At 39.9% G+C, this 16,823-nt stretch overlaps 1 protein-coding gene across 2 annotated transcripts in view; it reads left to right on the top strand.

The window, feature by feature from the left end:
* PRKG1 (protein kinase cGMP-dependent 1) overlaps positions 1–16,823 on the top strand; it is a 1,186,718-nt gene that overhangs the window by 70,159 nt on the left and 1,099,736 nt on the right. Inside the window, exon 1 of one of the 2 annotated variants that reach the window (XM_046653607.1) lies at positions 5,282–5,998. The exons of the other annotated variant lie outside the window; for it this stretch is intronic. Within the exon in view, the coding sequence (XP_046509563.1) occupies positions 5,688–5,998 (311 nt within the window). The 5' untranslated portion in view covers positions 5,282–5,687. Of the gene's footprint in view, positions 1–5,281; positions 5,999–16,823 lie in introns of those variants that run through there. 2 annotated transcript variants of the gene reach the window in all.

Here is a 16,823-nt window from a genome sequence, read left to right as displayed (position 1 = left end):
TGATGACAAAACATGTAGGAGGAAAATGGCTAAGTTATATCAGCTGTTAAATGATATTTAAAATAAAAGCAACAACAAAAAATCATTGACTCCAGAGCTATTCTCCTATAAGCCACATGCCATCAAACACATTTCCAAATGTAAAATTACTTTGACAAATATTTTTGAATATTTTGTGGGAAATATTGATTAATTAACTTAGGAAATGATGTGCATTTAATATACTAGAAGAATCACAGGAATGGAACTGAGAAACTGTACTTTATTAATCAGATCCTAGGGATATGATGATATTGCTTACTCATGTGTATATTCACTAGGCCTAAAATGCAGTAAAATAATATTTTGTGAGTAAAGCATTTTAAATTCCATTTTATGCATTTTAAAATTTTCCATTCATGAGAAAAATAGAGAAAACCTAATACTTTTCTTCTTAAAAACCTTTTCTTTCTTCTGGTCTTTGGAAATGGGCAGCTTACTGAAGAGTATAAAGAAATGTTCTCTGGGTAGATAGTACATGGATTTTCATGACCACTAGTTTAGGCTGAGGCCCAATAATAACTTACCATCATTTTAAGCTGTGGAATATAAGAATTCATTTCAACTAATATTAGGCATGACACTAATTCGGTATTAAACTCTAAGCACATTAGCAATTACAGTACAATGCACTATTACTTTCCAAGAGTCTGCAGTAAGTTTTTCATCATTAATGGTTTATGATTTTTTTTTTTCTTTTCCATGCAGAACTTATCATTTGCAGTAGCATGACTCAAAACAGCCCAACCGTTAAAATTTTTACTTATGCCATTTAAATACACATTCCTCACGGCCAGATCTAGCCACCAAACACAATCATAAGAATAATCTAATTCTATAGGAGTTAATTGAATAGCTTGGTGGGTTGTGCTTCAGACATAGGAAGCCAATTTGACAAAATTCCAGATTTTTATAAAAACAATAAGCCAAAACGAGAGGATTGAATCCTTGTCTAATTTATCAAACTGTAATTAAAATTCTATTGTCTGACTCACTCCCCTTTACAGTCCAAAGACAATTCCTGTGGTATACTATTATGCATTGAAACAGGATGATTGCTTTTCTAAAACATATTCACACAAACAAATGTGTAAGTGGGTTTGTAATGTGCCTAAAATAATAGGTATTATCATTACAGATCTTCCTCTGTTTTCCTTTTCTATCAGTGACTTTGAAAGCAAAATTTAAAAATATTTGTAAAATAGATTCAGCAGTCCTGAATTAAATAGGGTGACCAATCCTCCTGTTTAGCCCGGGATTAAGGGGTACCTAGGACTTTAGTTTTAAAACTAGGACAGTGCCAAGCAATTTCAGTATTAAAACCAGGAAAATCCGAGGAAAATGGGTCCAAGTTGGTCACCTTAAGCCAGGATGAAATGGTGCTGGAGTGAAGCTAGTTTTTGGAAAAGGAACTTTTAAAAAATCTTTTTCCTGTTCTTTCAGGAGTTTCCAAATTTCTTCTCTTTCTACCTCCTCAACCCCAAAGTCAGGCTAGTTAATGTTAAGGATGCTTTTATTTCTCTGGATCCAAAACCAAGACATTAGCAACACTTGGAAGTCCTGCAGAAGGCAACGGAGGGGCAGGAGGTAAGGGACTGAGCTCTGCATCAAATGAGCTGCATTTAAATCCAGGCTTTGCCATTCATTAGGTGGGTGAATCTGTGCCTCCATTTTCTCAAATATAAGTGGAAATAATAATACTGTCCAACTTGTAGGGTTACATGAATAGTGCCTGTCATGCGTTAAGAGTTCAGAGAAGTTAATTTTTATTGTGATCTTGATTAAGATTAGCAAATTAGAGCAAACCAGTATGTCTACCAGTAATAGTAACTTCCTATCTAGATTCTTAGAGGTACTTGTTACTTCTAGCGATTTTCTACAAGAGGTGGCTTCCATCTCCTAAAAAGCTCAGCTATGTTTGTTTTTGTTTTTTGCTGTTCAAGATATGTACATGAAATGGCAGAAGAAAATTTCAAACTTAGGAATCTTCCGGGAAATACAGCATCAATGGAATGGACAATTGGATGACAAAATTATCACAGTTCTTTTGAAGTTAGTTATGTTTTTAGTAAAGGATGATAAATTAAACAGACTTTATTTTTTTAATAGCCAGTATTATGATTAAGCTGCATTATTGAATGTCTTATTAAGTTATTATGAGATTCCATTAAGGAAGGCATGATAATATTTATTTTCAGTCATGAGGGTTGGGTGCAAAATTGAAGAGCATCAATTTGCCAGAGGTTGGTCTGGCTACTGGTAGAACTTTGCTTCTATTGGAGCTAAGACAAAGAGAGATTGCTGAAAAGTAGGTTGTGAGTTGACTATGGAATTCTAGAGTATGAATTCAGTTCCTTCAGAATTGCATTGTTCTATGTTTTAGCATCTAACATCAAGACCTGATCCCCAATAGGCAGTGGGAGAGCTCAGTATATGCCCTTCCACTCCATTGCATTCCAGATTTGTGGTAGCCACTTCCTAATAAGCAGAAAGTAGACTTGTGCCCGATCTTTGATCTCATAATTTAGCCAGTTAAGTTTACTATGAGACACATAGTAAAATTTGTCTGTTGAAATGCAGGACCTTGATTCTTCACATAAAATTTATTACCAAGTACGATGCAAAAGATGTTTAAGAAAATATTGGAAGCACTCAAAAGGTTGAGATGGAAAACCAGAGCCCTCGACATCTAAGCAACTAGTCAAGAACATCATTGAAAAACTTACTTAAAATATTTACTTTGACTTCAAGAATGGAAGAGAAAGCCTAGGATTCTGGATTTTGTATATACAATTATAAAGTATTGACGGAAAAATTAAATTATTTTTTCATAATATAGGCTAATATAACCAAATATGTTTTTGTACCTTGAACACTTTTTAAAGCATAAGTCAATTGTAATAGTCATTTCTTCTTGACCATTTCTTTGCATTTATTACAACAGATTCTTGACTCTCACTATGAGATTCACCATGGAATATATTTTGTATCACAAGAATTCCATTTAAAATGAAAATGTAACATGCGTATATCCTAAAGTTCAATATATGTATGATAGCTCAAACAGTGAAAAAATATATATAACTCAGTGTTAAAAACATCAGTTTTGTTTAAAATATCTGAATGTTTTTTGGTTGAAGTACTTTTTTTTTTCATTTTGGGAGAAAATGCTTTAGTTTCTATTTTCCTTTTTATATGTAAACATGTTTTCTACAAATGAAGCAGAATCTTCTCTACTTTGTGCTGTTTGAAGACATTAAGTAACCTCATTTAAGCCTCAAATGAACCTTAAAACATAACCCTGCTTAGCAGTTGTCTGATGATATCCCCTATACATTGCTTCTGATATATCTTTAGACATAAACTCTTGGCCTCATGGACCCCTATAATAAATCTATAGGAAAAAGTCATTTAATTTTAAACATTTTTCCCATGGAATTAAAGAATTCCCATAGGTTAAATAAGATAAGAATGTGGCCTTTTGCTTGGGAGAAGGAAAACGTCACAGAAGATCTTTTAGAATAGAGTCAGTCATACAAAGCCACAGTACTTCTGCTTGGTTTGGTTTTAATTAAAACAACAATAATTCAGAAGTATTATTTACTGTCGTCAGTATTTGTAAGCCATTCATGTTTTGTTCATTACAAATGAAAATGTTTGGGGAATTATCCATTTTATATATTGTATTCTGAAATAAATGCACTTCTGAAAATGTCTGTGTTGGAAAGCAGAAAAATTAAGTGTTTTATGTCATCTGTACGAAGAGAATTAGATCATAATCTGTGTGGAAGAATGTTTAAGATTGTATATTCTTTCTTATTGACACCTCTAATTACAAACAAGTATACTTTAAATCAAAAAGCTCTTTAACATGTCACTTGCTAGCTGGTTTGTTCGTTCTTTCTCTTTTCGTAGCTCAGATAGAATAACTTGTGTCTTCAAAAGTGAAAATGACCAAGTTTTTTGAGACTGATATGTGTCCTTGGCTGGATTTAGATTCCAGTGAATAGTTCTGGATTGAAATTCAGTTTTAATCTATTTTCTATCTACTTTGTTTTAGTGTTAAGAAATGGCCAAATAGAACACTGAGGTTTACAACACTGAGTGCCCCAGAATAGTAATTGGAGGGGTGCTAATAAAGATGCTATAAAATTGTCTGAATTGGTGAAAATTTAGATAAATATTAGGAATTTAGGTAGGTATGAAGTAAATATTTGGAGATTCTAAATATGTGTTAGAATGATGGGAGAATTACCCTTGGACAGAAAGGATGCTACCTAATTGTTATCATTTTAGGAAAGATTAACCGGGCAGGAATGGAGTGGGGGTGGGTACAGGTGGTGGTATAGTGCACAATTTACTGCAGCTCATCTAGGTTCCCCCTTCTTTTTGTGATCGCTCTTCTTCAAAGTTTGTGTCTTACCATCTAAATGGAAGGATTCGGTGCTAACAGCTTGTTTCTCAGGGAAGTAATATTTTTACAGGTTTGGTTCAATTTGGGGATGAACTTTTTGGAGCTTAACAATGATTTTTCCCACCCCCCCAATCCTGCACCAAATTAAGCAAATGGAAGAAGCAAGACCCATCCATAAACTTAAACTCTTCTGCAGACACTAGCTCCAGCGGGAGGGATAGCGGGGAAGCTGAGCGGCTGTCTAGGACCAGAACCCGTTTTGGCCTTTGCCCTAAAAAAAGTTCATTCATCTGAGTTTGGAAGAGACGGAAAGGAGAGTAATTAGCAGAGACAGACGGAGAGTGGCACCACTCCGGGGGAAAAATATCAGAAGCTCCCGTCCCCACACCTTCCCCAAAGGCACCTGCATGTAAGGGGAATCCCTTCTAGGCACAGTCTTCCTCTTAACTCCAGAGTGGCAAGTTTCTTTTTAAGCGTTAGCCACCTGTGTGAGGCGCTCCCGGTGGGAAAGGTGGCGTAGAAGAGAAGGCTCAGCCACAAGGCTCGGGAGCCTTTCTTGTTGAGACTGGCGGCCAAGATAGCTCCAGAACTCAGCGCTTTCAGGATGCAGAGTCCGCTCTGTCCTCGGACGTCGCCAGGATTGTAGCCCGTCGTCCTTAAGACTGGTGTGCTCTGGAGCTGGCTGTCGCCTCCCTAGTTTGCTAGGGTCCTCCCTGTCCTCTCCCTCCCGCCTCCCCACCCCCAAAGTGGTGCTCCTGCCTCGCTCCGCCCGCACATCCCCCGGCGCGCCCCAGAGGTTTATCAGGCTCCCCACACGCACCGCCGGCTTCCTCCGGCGCCCAGCACGAGTGACCCGAGCCGACCAGCCGCTGCCTCGGAGCCTTCATCCCAGTCCCCTTCTCCGCTCCCCTGCCACCGCTCCTCCCGGCTCTTCTCCCCGGCGCCGAGGCGGCCGCAGCGTTTCGGGTTGAATCCCGGCTTGGACCTGCTGTTTTGCTCATCCCGACACTCAGCCTCTCAGTCAGCCCAGAGAAGTGGAATCTGCACTGAAACTCTCGGTGGCTGGAGCCGGCGGACTGGGCATGCTCAGAAGCCAGGGCTGGCTTTGGTCTCAAGTAGGAAGCTTTTGCACTCGGGAGGCAGCGGCGACTTTGGGGAAAGTTGATCTGAGAGGGGAGGAAGCCCCAAGACGCGGAGCAGCGGCAGGAAGGAGCCCCTGGCAGCCCGGAGGAGCATGGGCACCCTGCGGGATTTACAGTACGCGCTTCAGGAGAAGATCGAGGAGCTGAGGCAGCGGGATGCTCTCATCGACGAGCTGGAGCTAGAGTTGGATCAGAAGGACGAACTGATCCAGAAGCTGCAGAACGAGCTGGACAAGTACCGCTCGGTGATCCGGCCGGCCACCCAGCAGGCGCAGAAGCAGAGCGCGAGCACCTTGCAGGGCGAGCCGCGCACCAAGCGGCAGGCGATCTCCGCTGAGCCCACCGCTTTCGACATCCAGGATCTCAGCCATGTGACCCTGCCCTTCTACCCCAAGAGCCCACAGTAAGCAGGGGTTACGCGCCGGGTCCATGCGGCACCCTGGCAGTGGGGAGCTGCGGGTCTCTGTAATGTCTGTCGGCCCCCACCCCTCCTGCTTGCCATGTCTGTCCTCATCCTCAGAAATGTTTCATTTTAACAGGCACTTCTTGCGGGGCTGTTCACGTTTCTTAGAGCCAGACTCACTGCACCTACGTTGCCTTCACGTCTTTGTCAGATGTTAAGCTATTTTTTTAAAAAAAATATACATGTACATTCATATATGCCACTTAGGGTACATAGAGTTTAAACGCGCCCCAGGTGTGTCCGGCTGTGTGTGTGAGTGCGTGTGAGAAGCGAAATAAAAAGCCCCGTCTCCCGATGCCCTGGCAAACCTGCTCAGCTGGAAAATCCTAAATGCAGGCTCGTGAGACTTGAAATGAAATGCGTCTGATACCACCCTTACTTTCTATGCTTTCGTGGCTCTCCCGGATTTCGCTACATGCTGGCGATTCTCGCTGGTACTTTCAAACCTGATGTTGTGTCATCATCAAAGTGTCAAAAATAAGCAAATACGCATATAAAAGGGGAGGTTTTTTGATTTCCTGAATTGGATGACATTTACAATCCACAAATGGAAGTCTAGTGTGTTGATTTTTTAAAAGAATATTTTTTCATGACATCTGAGGGAGAATATTGCTTATTTTCCTTAAGGAATTTGCATAATGTTACTAATGGGGGCTCTTCCAGCTCCCAAGAGGATTGCACATTTCCAGGGTCAAATACAGGGAAATATACTTACCTTTGTTGACAATGTGGACACATTGGTTGCCTTACTCCTGGCTTCTGATGCAACCTTTCTGGTATTGTTCTAGCGCTTTAGACAACTGTGTAGTTCTGATGTCAGTGGGCTTCATAACTTCAGTGAGAAAATTGAATGAAACTTGTTACACACCACTCAACTCAGAGTCTTTGAGTAAGTGGCAGGAACATGAGACTGATACAGAATGAGGGAGAGCACCCAAATGAATGGTATTTTTGCGTGTGTGTAAGGAAGATTAGCCCTGAGCTAACATCTGTGCCAATCTCCTCTACTTTGTGTGTGGGATGCCTCCACAGCATAGCTGATGCGTGGAGTAGGTCCACACCTGGGATCCAAACCTGCGAACCAGGGCTGCCAAAGCAGAGCACACAGAACTTTAACCACTCAACCATGGGCCGGCCCCATTAATTAATAGATAGTGACAGAATTGATAAAATGAAGGGTTTTGCTACTCTGTTTCTAATTACATCACATTGGCTGGATGACAGGTGTTACATAATAATACAAAGTCCCTTGGAACCTTTTAATTCATAAAGAGAAGTTATTAATATAAGGAGAAAGAATAAATACTTGATCGTCTCCATTTGTATGTATTGGATTTTTGGGAGCTCCTGAGTATGTACTAATTATTCTTTTGAAAACTTAGAGTTGTGCCTGAACTTGTTGGTTCCCATACAGCATTTGCTGTTCCTTATGCAGGTTTAGCTTAAGGAGGAGTTTGTATTCGGTGAAAATTTGGGGAAGAGACAATAGGATAAATATATCTGAGATTCTGACCTCACCAACTTGCCCTAATAGTTCAGCAGACTTAGATCTGCCTTAGAAACCTGAATGAACTGCATCCACTTCAACTTTCTCTGGTAAATTAATTTGCAGTCCTGACATGCTTGCCTGTTTTAGCTAATGAGGTACATGGCCATCTCTCCTGGGCCAAGTTTTGCATAATAAAAAAATAACTCAAAGACAGCTCTGCATCTTTAAGCATTCCATAGGATCTCATTTTAGTGTCTGCAGGACTTTGGGGTAACAAAGAACAAACTCTGCTTTTATAACAAGACCATTTTAATAGGTTTTATGATGAAGCATGATCAAGCCATCTGAAAACTCCAGTTAAACATTCTATGAGACAAGATCTAAGGGAATCTAGGCAGTAGGGAATGAGCTGTAGAAGGTGGTCAGTTTTAGAAGTCTCTTAGTGCTTGACATGTAGAGCAACTAAATTTTTTTAAAAGTCCATGGTGGAAAATGAAATTAGTGTGGCAAATAATTCACATTATTCTGTTATAATAAACATTTTATCTATGGAACAATACTGTGCGTTCTGATATTTATTTAATAAAGAAGTGCTTTAAAGAAGTCAGCTGTTAAGGTATCACCCTGATGGTTTTAGTGATTCTGAAGGATTATATTGAAGAAAACGATAGAATGTCTTCCAAGCTTAAATAATTTTGGAAAAACATCTGTTCTTTTTTCACACTTATATAAAAAGAAAACTAGAATAAAATTGGCTTAAGTGGTAGAGTAAGTATACCTTTCTTAAGAGAAAGAGAAGTATATTGTATGCAAAATGATTCTATCTTATGTCATTCGAATGATTGTGCAAGAAAGCTCCACAAAGAATTAGGAAAACTTGTCAAACCGAAGAAGGCTTGTTTGAATTTCAATTTATTTCACTATAAATAATTTGATTTCTACAGACTTACTGGCAACAAGTGTTTCTTTATATTTCGTCTTTAGTGCAAGTTAAATTTAGTCATCTTTCTTAAACTTGCAGATTATTGTGAGTTCAAGTTAAAATGAAACCATCTAAATAGTCTAAGATTGATTTCAAATTCACGTTCATGTTACTTTTCTATTTCCTTTCCTTTAGATGAAGGTAACTGCCCAGCTAATGTTCTGCTCAATTGTCTGATGTACACAAATATGTTTGTTTACTTTTTGCTTACTGAGGTTGCCTTCTGGGGATTATAATTTTTAAAAACTTCTGTGTTTTAATGATCATTTAAAAATAGCATCAAATGTAAATTGACTTATTAACTTTAATCATCTTAACATTTTGGGTTTGGAATTTTCCTTTTAAGCTGGGAATTGGAGGGAAGGCTCTGCCAGATTCCAGCACAGAGCCAGGGCACTCCTGCTGCACCTGTGAAGTAGGGGTGTGTGTGGGGGGTGTTTGTCTGCCTCTTTCACACCTGTATGGGAATAGCCCCTAAGCCCTTCTCGGTTATAAATGTGAAGCCAAGAACTGATGTAGCAAATTGGAATCTATATTCCACTGCTGCCAAATAACTACTTGAGAATGTAAAACTATTAGAGTATTTCTTCTGATATAAACTGATCAAATAAACCCTTAAAAATGAAAAAATACATACGTAAAAATCTGTTTTATGAGATCAGATAGCCTGTTGGTTGTGTCTACGTATAATGATTCTTATGAACTTTCAAAGCAATTTTATTTCATGATATTTTATTCCTGAAAATTGGCTCTATCATTGGATAGAACATTCAGTTTCTAGTATTTTGATCTAAACCCTTTGCCCATTGTAAATATTCTCAAATCCTTTCCATTTTTCTGTCCCAGGGTTTCATGTCACTTTAGTTGGGCTAGATAGACTTCAGTTCCTCTCGAAAGTTGTTAGTATCTCTGTATTTTTGTTAAGCTGTTGCTTTTCACCCCACAGGTAGCTGTATTTCAGAGAATGATGACACGTTCTTTAATGTTTCACTTGTTGATTGTGACGTACTTTGGAAGAGCTGAGAATGAAAAGAAATATTTTTTCTTGTTTTGAGGGAGGCACTAATTTTAACAAGACCTTATATGTCTTTTAAATCTTGACACTGGTACATCTCAAGAGAAATAGAATCTTTCTAAAGGCTGTATGTTAAATTCTGTAGGAAGTTGAGAGGATTCTAGAATTTTAGTGTAATCGTAAGTGGCATAATATTAAAACATAGATTTCTTCAGAGGTAGCAATTAAATTCCAAATGTGCCCTACAGCTCAGTTCAATAGTTTTATGGGATGTCTGTCATGTGCAACCTATCGCCAGGCATTAGAGGTGAGCAAGATATAGGTCCTACCATCAATGAGTTAACAAGGGGTTAACAATACTGCACAAATAAATATTCTAGAAAGTAGAGTAAGATAAGTCACAGAGGAGGTGCCTAACACAGTTGGCAAAATATAATTGAGCCCATTTAATTTTATGGTATCAGAAACTCTTCTAGAAGTGGAGATATTTAAAGGAAGTATTTGAAGGGTGGCTGTGATTTAGGTGAGTGATGATGGAGTGGGGAGGGCCATCTGCAAAGGGACAACGCAGCAAAAGAAAGCGGAGGATACATCTGGGGAATGACAGCCACCAGTGGCTGTATTGCCATACCATAGTGAGAAGTGAGGAAAAGCAAGTTTAGGCCAGAGAGAATGAGAATCTCAGTTTCTATTTTATAAAGTAGGTGAGAGGGCTCTTCTGCTTGTTTTTAGAATAATCAAAGATCATTTGTGTGTGTGTGTGTGTGTGTGTGTGTGTGTGCTTTACACTGAGGACCAATTGCTACCCATTAGTAAAGTTCTGACTCTCAGAATGTTGGTCCAATCCTCCGCCCCCTACCAGCATAGTCCTGATAATAGCTGTAGCTATCACAACTAGGTAGGAGTATTTAATTTAACCAAGCAGCAGATGATTACACCTCTTAAAGAAATTGATTTCCACTCTTAAAGGAGCCAAGTTTCTTTTTCCACTCACTTCAAAATGTTCCCATTGAAAATAATCAAATTTTATGCCACAGACTAGCATTGCACATTCCTCACATACCTAGGCAAATGGGACATAGATGAGAATTGAACCTGAAGTTGGTTTTTGAAATTCATCTTTCTTGTTTTTGTGGAGGAGTTAAATTCCAACTTAATGTTATTCTAATAGACTTTCCAATTTAAGTTTCATTGTTAATTTTATGTTACTGTCTATGCAGAAAAATTGAAGTCATGGAAGCCTTTATAAAAATGTATGAGACCATGTTGTTGAAACCCTATTCTTGATCTTTTTTTTTTTTTTTTTAAGGATTGGCACCTGGGCTAACAACTGATGCCAATCTTCTTCTTCTTTTTTTTTTTTTTTCTGCTTTATCTCCCCAAACCCACCCTGTACACAGTTGTATATCTTAGTTGCAGGTCCTTCTAGTTGTGGGATGTGGGACACCGCCTCAATGTGGCCTGACGAGCGGTGCCATGTCCGCGCCCAGGATCCGAACCCTGGGCTGCCGCAGCGGAGCGCACAAACCCAACCACTTGGCCACGGAGCCGGCCCCGATTCTTGATGTTTTGAAGCACAGTCAAGTTGTGGGCCCCTAGAATGGGGCTTATAATGAAAATACTGACAAGCCCTTAAATAGAGTAGCTCTAGAGACTGCCTGAGGATGTAAATGACCGGCTTCCTTCCTCTATTGGGCCACACTTCCAAGCTCCCGCTACTTGTTATTTCACTAAAGAGTCGGGTTTGCCTCCTAATGGAAAGGGGTAGACGAAGGCAGACGATATTTCTATTGTTGCTGTTTGCAGGTTATAAGGCATATGGACACATTTTTTTTTTCTTCTGTCTGCCTAGCAATGGAGGGTCTCCATGGTATCCTAGCAACCAGATTCGAACACCAGGCTGCTGCTCTTTCTGCCATCTCTACCATAGGTGCTGCTGCCCATCCAGGGAATTGGGCCTGTTGCTAGCACTCAGAACCTCCGACTTGAACCTTCTATGCTTGGAGAATGCAAGACAATGTGATAAATAAGCACACGCTGAAAGCAGCATTTACCAGTATGCTCAACAGCTTATTATGCAATCACATCTGTGGCATTTTGAATCCTAATCTGAATTGTTGAGCTGGCGCTGTTTGCCACCCCTTCGCTGACAGCCCTTCTCTACTTCCTCGCACCCAGCCTTCTGACACCCGTTCTCCTTTCCTCTCACCATCTTCTCTAATGACTGCATTCCTCGGCATCTCTTTAAATTTTATTTTCTGAGAAGTTAAATATGTGCAACCTGTTTGAACTCTCTAAATATAATTTTGTTTGTAAGAGCAGAGGAATGTTCTCCCTCCAAAACTGTCATGTAAATGTAAACAATAGCACAAAAACTGCAGCTACACAAAACAGATGTTCAACCAGAGGTGGGACTAATAGCATACTCTCAAAAGTATCTTGTTTCTGAATGGATTTTATAATCATAGTTATTAATATGAAAAAAGCAGGAGAGTAGAGTGGGAAGAAGAGATGTGTGTCAGGTGGGCAGGGAAGGGCTAAACAAGATGTGTATTGTTAAAGCTGTGCCATATTTGCAAAGTTGGAAAGGAGTGATGGGTTTTGTGGGCGAGGAAATAGGCAATAAGATTGGAACAGAATTTGCAAGTAAGATAGTACTTTGTGGATGAAGACAGCCATAGAGAGGAGACACCCAAAATGATGTATTGAAGGCTTGCCTCCTCTGGGAGTGGGAGCCATACTGAGATGTCAGCAGAAAATCATGAGGATGTTTTTCTTTAGACCAATGCTTGTTTTGAATGCTTGTATTGTCCCTTTGAAACATCTATTAGTCTGATTTCCAGGAGGGCTTGGTGGTCTTTGTGCAGTTCACAGTGCAGGGGAAAGGAATGAGGAGAGCAAGTTAGCGCATCATGGTTTCTGAAATAATGGGTCAGAATAGCACTGCCCATCATCGTCATAATGGCTAACATTTTTTAGCACTTATTCTGTGCCAGGCACTGCTCTCTGTGCTTTCCAAAAATTGTCCCTTTTAGCACCCAAACAACCCTTCGAGGAAGATGCCAGATTATTTCCATTTCACAGCACTGAGGTAACAGCCACTGAAGCTCAGAGAAGCTAAGTAACTTACCCAAGGTCACACACTTTCTGAAAGGCTGAGCCTAAATTTGAACTCCAGAGCTATTCTCCTTAGCCACTAGGTTCCTCTGCTTCCCAAAGGGACAGGAGGATTAGGCAATTGCACAAAAACCCAACGACTAACAAAGGCTGTTCTCAGGGGAGTATCTGTTCACCAATAATTAAATAGGAAGCAGAAGTACTTTGGGAGAAAGCGGAAAAAATAAGATAGGATAGTAGTTTCCAAACTTTCCCGCACGTTAGGATCATCTGGGGAGCTTTTAAAAAATCCAGTGCCTAGGTTTTACTGAAAGCCAATTAAAATCAGAATGTTTGGGGGCGGAAGCCAGGCATCAGTATTTTTTAAAGATTCCCCAGGTAACTCCAATGTGCAGCAAAATTTGGGAGCCACTCTAATAAGAACACAACAGGATGTGTGTGTGTGTGTGTGTGAGAGAGAGAGAGAGAGAGAGAGAGAGAAAGAGAGAGAGAGAGAGGGAGAGAGATTAAACAAAGGGCCAGGATAAACTTCCCATTTAAAGAGTCGAATGCTTCTATTGCCTAAAACTTCTAGGCCATAGGGGCTTGCAAAAGTAGTAGTAGATTTTTTTTTTGCCAAATGGTGGGTGTATACTATCTAATGTCTTATGGTTTATTCTGAATCATTAATCATTACCTTACCTAGCCCGTTGGTTCTCTACCCTGGCTGCATTTTAGGATCACCTAGGGAACTTTAAAAAGTGTCTCTCCTGGGGTGCCACCTCCAGGGATTCTGATTTAATTGCTCTGGGGTGGACCTGAGGTGTAGGCATATTATTTTGGCGCCTAAGGTGATTCTAATATGCGGCCAGAATCGAGAACCTCATCAGTAGGCCATTCAACTTCCGTTGTTACAGGTTACTTGGTTTCCCATCCTTTGGGAAAGCAGTTTCCTTGGTCCCTTTTGACCACCCCAGATCCCCTGCTTGCTGTGGAGCCAGGCAGCTCCAGCCCTCTGGTCCCCATAGCATCTGGACCTGTTGGTTTCACCATGCTCTCTGGGGTTGCCTGCTATGGACCTGGGGTCCACAAAAGTGGCAGGCACTCTGTTCCCTAGGTAAGTGTTTTCTCTTTCCTGCCAGCCATGAGTCCTGGCCACTGTTCAAATATGACACACATTAGGATCAGCTGTCATCCTAAGTTTATTTTCCACTCTTACTGAGGGCAGCTGCCTCGTTAGCTGGGATGACTGTTTTCTTGGGTCCCGGATGCTTCTAAGAACTGTTGAGTATATGAAGGTGAAACAATGAGGAGCCCCCCTTGGAAAAGCAGCTCTGGGCTTGTAGTGCCTCTCCTTCTGGTATGTGATGTCTCTGCAGCCAGCTAGTTTTTTTTTCCTACAGATATTTTATCCTTTTAAGGCAAACAGCCTGAGCTCAGGCTGAGGAGTACTTTCCAAGGAGGCTTCAGAGAAAGCAAAGCAAGCACATCGAGCTCTCAGCCCCTTTGCAGATGATTTGGTTTGAGGGAACTCATCTGGGCACTGCGGGCAGACCAGCCGTCTGAGATGACACTCGCAATGAGAGAATCTCGGCTGTCCCTCAGGAAGGCTCCTGTGGGAGATGGGATTCCTCCACGCTGTGGTCACAACCGCACTGCTGCCCCTGTTGTCTCTTTCTTGTCCTCTTTCCCCTTATAAGCTTATTAAAAACTCCTCAAGATGTTCCTAATTGTCTCCGAGAGGAGCCTATTTACATTTGTAATTTAATCATTATCTTCTCAGATGAGAATCAGCCAATATAGCACTTTATGTAAGCAATGAAAATAGCTAATATAATTGCACGTACTTTTTGGTAAAAACATCTTAGCGTGAGAGTCAGTGGAAAGCTTTCTTTCTCTTTCCTCTTCCTTCTAAAATATGAAAATGTATTCGGCTGACAGCATGTTAAAGCAGAGTAGATGGAATAAGGCTGCCCAGAGGACTGGGGGCATTAATTACACAGGGAAGTTAATCATAAGGAAAGTAAACACTTTCATTATGAATCCCGCTTCATGTCGTGCATTTGTTTATTGGACCTAAATGGGAAGGATAAGAGGAATTAGCAACAATAAAGAAGCAGGGACGAAAGCATGTGTTCACTTATATGGCTTAGCAGTTAGAAGCAGAATGATAGGCAAGAGTTGGTGGTAGGACGTTGGGAAAATATCTGTGTCTTAGAGTTCTTATATTCCAAGAAATGAAAGGATGAGAGTTAGTACAGAAAAAAGAAAGCATGACAATTTAGTGTCAACATATATGACTTTCACCTGCATCAAAAATAAAACGTTAATTACTTTGCCTGTCTAAAGATCGTAAATGCTGATTAAACTTCACCAGAATTTTTGCTTTAAGACAGATGCCATTTCACTGACTTCCATATAGAGATGGAGTAACTTAGGCCCCACAAAAGCAAAAGAAAATAGCTTAAATTATTAATATGTGTCAAGAGCAGATCTAATGCTATTGACCTTCTGATGTTTAATTTTATTTTCCCACTTCTAGAGCATACGTGCTCTTTAGGAGTAGCACTGTATTTCTTTGAACGTGAAATAATTATAGTGTCAGCCATTCAGTTTAATTTGGTTAATTGTATTAAATGTCAGTGATGACAAATACACCTTAGTTAAGCAAAATACTTTTGGTATTTTCTGAAACAAGTGTATTATGGTAACATCAAGCTTTTGCCAGATCTGGGCCAAGGAATAATGAGATAATGTGAGAGAAAAACACCTCCTTTCTGGATATACTGTATATCATCTTAATGGTCCAGCTCTATCAATAAATTATGGTTTTGACAGTGCTTCTAAGTCTGGAATGAAAGGAAAGAAAAAGCGATTGTCGTGACAAGAAAGAAAAATGGGAATTCTGAATTTTGCCTTTCTGGAGTTATTGTTACTAATGAAGTGGAAGGTTGGATGGGCCATACTCTCCTGCGTGTGCAGGTGGCTGGCAAACACACTGTATAAGCTAGCACAACTCCACACTTCCATCTTCATAAGACACACTTTGCCTAAATCATTGGTGACAGAGGAACACATTTTATATTATGGTGAGGCAGACAAGATTGCCTTATATTAGACTTGTGCTGATTTGACAGGTGTCACCACATCCTTTACAGAGAAATATTAAACATCTGAAAGTGACAGGTAGCATTTTGCCAAGGCTGGAATGGCAACTCATTATGTCAGTGGGAGGAGAGAATAAAGAAGAGATGCAGTGGAATAAACCCTGGAGTGTCCACTGTCTGTGCTGTCGAGCATGGAACTTTCTGTAAATCGTGGTCTTCTTTCTAGGTAATTGCTGCTCTCCTATTTAGGAACTGTCTGAGGATACCAAAGCTTAGAAAAGTAAGCCCACAGACACCCAGATAAGTAAGAGTAGTTTTTTGCCACAAGATCCATTCAGTGAATTCCTCTTTATTTTGTGTAAATGGATTTTACTTAATAGAATTTTTTTAGTTCTGAGTTGTTAGAGGAAAATCTTTTTTCCCCCTGTAGTGTATGGTACAGTGCAAAATGAAAGAATTGCTCAAAGTTTCTAGTCATTCATTTAACACTTAACTTTATAAAAATGTAATGCTCAACTGCATCATACATTTGTATGAGCAATGTTTCTTGTTATAGATCTGAAAAGCTTCAGAATATTGTGAAAGAAACTATGTGATGACTTTCTTTTTTTATAGTGGAAGCATTGATCAGGAAATAGTCATTTTTCTTTTCTTCAAAATCTCCCTTCAGACTTTTTTGTTGTTCTTCATAGAAGGAAAATATGACATGAAAAATTAGAATCTGTCTGACTCTGCCTTCCAGATGTCTTAGCATTACTTAGCATGGAGACCTATGTTCTCTTGTTGGAAAAAAAAAGAAACAAGAACTGAATGATTCCTTGTTCCTATAGCACTGAATGGTATAAAACTGAATGTATTACTTTAAAACAGTCCTCCTGAAAAGGAATGGCAAATAAATAAAATCACAAGCCCACTGTGGACGGGGCATCTTTTTAAACTTCTTGCCACCTCTTTACATACTTCACAAATTCATCCACTGTTTCCCTTTTCATTGCTTTGCTTAAGGCATTAACATGTTTATTTCTCCTTCTTTTTGAGTTTTGGGGGGAAATGCCTAGCCTAAAAAAAGTGGGGTT

Source organism: Equus quagga, chromosome 2, assembly GCF_021613505.1.
Source record: "Equus quagga isolate Etosha38 chromosome 2, UCLA_HA_Equagga_1.0, whole genome shotgun sequence".
In the NCBI taxonomy this organism is placed as follows: Eukaryota; Metazoa; Chordata; class Mammalia; order Perissodactyla; family Equidae; genus Equus; species Equus quagga.
This window is presented reverse-complemented; position numbering and strand designations above follow the sequence as displayed.